Below are 6,000 nucleotides of genomic sequence, written 5' to 3'. Positions count from 1 at the left end.
ATGCACATTTTGCCCATTGGATTAGATCAAGTGTGTCTAATTTATGGCATGTGACATATCGGGCCTTTCCCCGTGCTAAACCAGGCATGGGCTGGTCAGCGTGTGACGATCCTGCCCATGTGCCGGGAGTTTGACAGCCCTGGATTAGATAATTGAAAGTATCACCCAACTGATTTGTAGTTTTACTATAAAATCCTTTCAGTGCTTAGTCATGTCCTCCTGAAATATGGAAAAGAATTGGTAAAACAATCTTTCTTGAGGAAGAATGAGGAGAGGGAGGGGGGGGGCATTGCTATTTTTACTTTTTTTGTAGGCAATTTTATTTTCTTCAGATTGCTACGTAATCTATCAACAAGAAAAGTTAAATGTTAAGCATCCATACACCACATACACTTTACATTCCTTTATGGTGTGCTCTCATTTTTCACTTTAAAAAAAATCAGGGCAAATCAAGAAATGTATCTATTGATTGTTGAAATTATTTGCCATCTATATATCTAGCTATATAATATTTCTTCTATACCATGCCAATCATCAGGCATTTGGCTACAGCTATCTTTTTAGTATTAACAGTGTTTGGGACCTAGTGTGTGTTAAGCTTTTCAGCTTTCAATTTTCAAACATTAGGGGTGCTCAAAAGTTGTGGCGTGCCTTGGGGATTGTAAAGGTATCTTTGTTACTTTAATATAATTTAATGTGCTTGGTAAGTAACTACATAAATATCGTAACTTAAAATTTGGTTTGTTTCATTGGGACACTCCATCTATAGAAGAAAAGCAAGCTCTGATGCTCAAGGAATATGAGGTGTAGCTTTTATTTTTATTTTTCAAGCGCACAACATGTTAGAGTAGACCTATTCGTTTTCCCACCATCATCATACATATGCCATGTTACTTTGTGAAATGGGCAACAGGCAGATGCCAACCTGCAGCCCAACACATAGCATCATCTTTCTGTCTTCAACTCAACTCTGGTCCTATCAGTATTCTACTGCAGCTCAGTGCCAATTAGGATGAGGAAAGGTAAAACTGGAAAGGACATTTTTTTAAAAGTACCAAATAATTCAGGCTGAAATAGTTTCATTGCTTATAAAGAGTGATTTTACTGTGTATGTATTCAATTCTTCAAGTTGCAAATAGCATAAAGAAAAGGAATCCAATAGTTTCACCAATTTTGGCAGGACTGACCAATATTCAAATTGATAACTCATGCTTTACTTTCTGGAAAAAATATTAAGATTTCCATATGTAGTAATATCTTTTTTACTTTGTCAGACCTAGCCAGCAAGAGCATCACAAATGATAATTTTAGTGGCCAAATGATTAAAGGTTTGAAATAAAGGAACATTTCTTTATCATACCAATACCTAAGTTTACCCTATATTGTAAACCATAACTATTAATTAGAAATCATACTAGCAGGAATACATAACACCCAAACTATCACCAAATTATACCATGGTTTGTAGCAATGTTCAATCTGGACTCTATGTTTTACTGCTAGTCGACATTCAAAGTTTTAAAATGGGCTTTTAAAACAGGACTTGGGAATTAGCACTGAAATTTTGTATAACTGTATATAACCGCTTTGGAACAGGGCCATGTGAGGTGCCACCCTGTCTGAAAAGCTGTTGCATGCCTGGTTTTTGTTTGTCTTCAGGCCAGTTTGTAAGCAAAGGAGGACATTCCCCTGTATTTAAAACACAATTTAAGTCTACTTTGTTCAGGGTTGAAATATAGTTCCATTAAATCAGTGTAATACTTATTAATTGGGACAATGGGAGTTACAATCGATCTAAGGAGAGAACTTCATGTTATGGAATTCTTCTGTAAACAAATGGTCAATTTTTTCAATGGACTGCCTTAAGTTTCACCACAGACCAAAGCTTCTTAGATTTTAGTTTCGGACAATTGATTTAAGGAATTGTTAGACTGACATCAAGTAGGGGTCCTCGGAATAAGAATGCTTTTAAATCTCTGCCTACTGCCAACAACGGGGCCAACATTCCCAGGTGATCACTTCTAACCACAAAGGAAGTTCTGATTAGCCTACCAGATCAATCAAAAAAGGTTGGCTAAATGGATCTGCAGTTCACTTCTCGTACACATACAGAGCAGCTTTGCTATAAGCAATGTCTTTTCCAGGTAGTCCTTGACTTATGACCACCATTGAGATCAAAATTTATGGTGAAACATTTGTTAAGTGAGTTTTACCCCATTTTATGACTTTTCTTGCCACAGTTGGTAAGTGAATCACTACAGTTGTAAAGTTAGTAACATGGTTGTTAAGTGAATCTGGCTTCCCTTTTTAGTTTGCTTGTCAGAAAGTTGCAAAAGGCAATGGCATGATGCCGGGACACTGCAAGAGTCATAAATATGAACCAGTTGCGAAGCATCTTAATTTTGGTCACTTGACCGCAAGGATGCTACAATGGTCTTAAGTGTAAAAATTGTCACCCAGTCCCTTTTTTTTTAGCGCCCTTCTAACTTTGAAGTCACTAAATGCACTCTCATAATTCGAGGACTACCTGTATTTCTGAGTAAAGGTGCATAAATTCAGCCTCCTGTCTGACAAGACCGCCTTTACGACATTTTGCTTAGCTTCTTTCTGTCAGCAATGACATCAGATATTCCCTATTCTACATGTAAAGATCGGCAAAGTAAAGATCGGCAATACGGTACAGCTAGTATGCAGTATTACCATGCAATAGAGAGAAAGGAGAGCCGTTTTCGGGGCAGCATTTAAAAAAAAAAAAAAAACTCAAGGCGGTTTTTAAAAGCTCCTTTTAACGCCTTAAGAGCCTCAAGGGGCGCTCTTCAGGAATCTTTCCGGCTCTGATTTTCGCAGTCGTCGCTCTCGGAGAGCGCGTCGTTGCGGGCGCGTTTGGCGCGTGGCGGCACCACCCGCGACCCTCCGGTGCCGCCTCTTTCTCTCTTCCCACCCTCTCTCCCTTTCTCTCCTCGCCCGCGCGCTCTTCCACGGGGCTTCCTTGCGTGCCTTTCCTCCCGCCCAGCGCGGCGCTGCCTGGCGGATACCGCGGGATGTCGGGAGCGGTGTCGGGCGGCGGGCCTGGACTCGTGGCTCAGGGACTGAAAGAAGCGCTGGTGGAGACCCTGAACGGGATCCTCTGTCCGGTGCAGGGCGTTCGTGCTGCAGCTGAGGAGCAGGTGAAGGTGCTGGAGGTGACGGAGGGTAAGTATACCGGAGCTGGAGGTACTTGCCTGGGCTGTAGGACCGAAGGCCGTGGGGTCCTGCTGTGGCCTCCTGAGCCTCCAGTCTTTGCAGTCGTCGCTGCCCTCCCCTTTTTTACTTCGGCGAGGGGAAAAGCTGTCGCCGCAAGCGAGGGTGGAGCGAGAGGTCCTCGTTCGGGGCGCCAGTGATTCCTGAAAGGAAAAGTGAAGAGAGGAAAACCTCGCCTCCCTTTTTTTTTGTCCTCTTTTTTTTTTGGTTCCGGGTTCATTTCAGGATCTGCTAGCCAATCATTTCTTGTTCCCACAATGTTGAAGGTACCAGATTCCTATTTCGGTTTTTTTTTTTTTCCTGAAGAGAGACTGAAAAACAATGTCTTCGATATTAATGCAATATGTTAAGGAATTAGACCCTTTTCTGGCTTTGCACAATATCTTGAACCATAATCTAAAATAGATCTGGTTTGCAGGACACACTAAGCCACAAAAAAGAAACCAGCTAAGGTTTACACTAACCAGATCTCTCATATAACTTGCATTTTTATAATCAAGCTGTCTTTTTTCCTGTTTATTCATCCCAATTTATATCCTCGATCATTCTACTTCATTTGCATCTGATAAAGTGTGATGTAAAAAGTTAGCTCATGAAACCTTTGTCTCTTAATAAAATTTGTTAGACAGAAAAGCTGTTGCCTTCCAATTCCCAGGCTAAAGTATTGTAAATAATTGAACAGAAAAAAAAATCTTAAAATTGCAACATGATATGGTCTGTGCAGGCACATGGACGCATATAATGAAAGTAGGTGGAACCATAATGAAGTTAAATAGTGTCCCTTTCATGAATACTGCACAAATTGTTATTTTAAAGACAACTCATGCTTCCATTTTTATTAGCAATCACTGATAATATAGTATGGTGTGTTTATGTAATGGCATAGCACAATCACAAAATATTAGATATGTCTAATTTTTATGTTCATAACAGCTATCAAATGGTTCTATTTCTAACCAACTAATTTATTTTTTTGCATTGTAAGTTACATACACTGTATTCTTTACCAAATTTACATTTGTATTATACTAAAACTAGAAATACAAATATAAATACATTATTGATCACTTGTTCCAGCAATCACTTGTTTCAGAATGCATGGCATTATCTTATTGATAACAGATTGGCTTACAGTGGGATAAAAATGGGAATATCCACTACAAGAGTCCAATAATGGAATTCATTCTCCTCCAAATGCTTCCTGAAAGAATCCAGTTTTACAACCATTTGGAAATACTGTATAACAGGACACATTAGTATGTGGGGGTTTGGCTGCAGACACATTGGCTGCAATTGAAAACATTATGTACTATCCCGTGCTCCCTTAACCTCACAAAAATGGAGAACGAGTCATTTCTTTCAGGTGGCACCTACTAAGCCAATTTTACTCAGAGAAGGCAAGCCTGAAGGAGCCAAGTGAAGATTGACAAGGCTTGTATAAATGCAGACCATGGTGATAAAATTTTCCATGACATACAAAAAATTTATGTTGTGTTGTTTTACCTTACTCATTCTTATTACTTGGTATATTTAACAAAAAATGGAGTAAATTAGAAGTAGTACTGTAGTAGTAATTACGTATCAGACCTATGTATCAGAATTAAGTATATGGTTTGCTTTTCATTATTCAGTATGAGTATTCCTGAAAATATGATTCTTGAGAAAATTTGCTCAACAAAACTTGTTGATTCTTGAGAAAATTTGCTCAACAAAACTTCTGTCTTCAGTGATTCATGCATGCAGTTGTTATCCTTATTATCTCCTTTGATTCTTTTTAAAGAACTGCAATTATAGAACTGAATTATTCTGTCAGAGTTTTGTGAATAAAATTGATAACATACTTGTGAAAATTGTAATATACTTAGCAATAAAACGATCAAATTCAAAATAGTTGATTTTACATACAGTAGTCCTGCTGGCCTCATGACCATGGAAGTGTCTTTGGACAAGGCTGGCTCCCTTGATTAAGAAATGGAGATGAGCACTACCTCCTAAAGTCAGACATGACTAGACAGGGGAAATATTTACCTTTATTTATTTGAACTATCTTTAATATTAGTTGCAGTGGAGAAATGAGAAGCATCAGAGTAGAGCAATTTGGTTGTAGATTTTAGAGCTTTACTACTTTGTCAATAATATGTTCCTATGATAGGAACTACATGGCTACCCGTTAGCTATTATAAAATCTAAAAACCATAGGATAATTACTGATAACTATATTCATAATTTTGACATTAATTGCAGCAGACTGTTCCAAACACTTTCAACCAGGAAATAATCCACTTTGATTTGTTTTGATTTGGACTTTTCTGTCTTCTATGATGTATAAGAATGTAGCAATAGAATTTGAAAATTGGAGGAATCATTTACTAATTATGTGCTTTTGTTCTTCAGTTAAAATTTTACTAATTTATACTATTTAAAAAAAATCTTTGGCAAAAGATCTACCCTTGAAAGTTGGGGTACACACTGAATAAATGAAATGTATTCAGAATTATATTCCCAATGAATATATGTACTTACCCATGAAATTAATTTCCCCCCTTTTTCCTAAAGTATATAATTTAAATATAGACCCTTAATATGCCCTAAAGATACAAGTAGTCCAATACAATCAGAGAACATGCAATTGGGAAAGACTGGGTAACAAAATTCATTACTGCTGCTGTTCCATCCTAAGGACTGATTATACAGTCCTAATGTATTATATTAGTTTTTTTAGTTAATAACTGTGGAAGTTATATCATTGAATATATTTTT

The 6,000-nt window shown here is 37.7% G+C and overlaps 1 protein-coding gene across 1 annotated transcript in view; it reads left to right on the top strand.

Annotated features, from left to right (window-relative positions):
• Positions 1-807: 807 nt before the first annotated feature.
• IPO9 (importin 9) overlaps positions 808-6,000 on the top strand; it is a 35,215-nt gene continuing 30,022 nt past the window's right edge. The window contains exon 1 of the mRNA XM_087959507.1: positions 808-3,192. Coding sequence (XP_087815633.1) covers positions 3,042-3,192 — 151 coding nt within the window. The 5' untranslated portion in view covers positions 808-3,041. The remainder of the gene's footprint in view (positions 3,193-6,000) is intronic.

This window comes from Notechis scutatus, chromosome 3 (assembly GCF_049901735.1).
Source record: "Notechis scutatus isolate UNSWTSFEM ecotype Mainland chromosome 3, rNotScu1.2, whole genome shotgun sequence".
NCBI lineage: Eukaryota > Metazoa > Chordata > Lepidosauria > Squamata > Elapidae > Notechis > Notechis scutatus.
The sequence above is the reverse complement of the archived record's forward strand: the minus strand, read 5'-3'. Positions and strand labels throughout refer to the sequence as shown.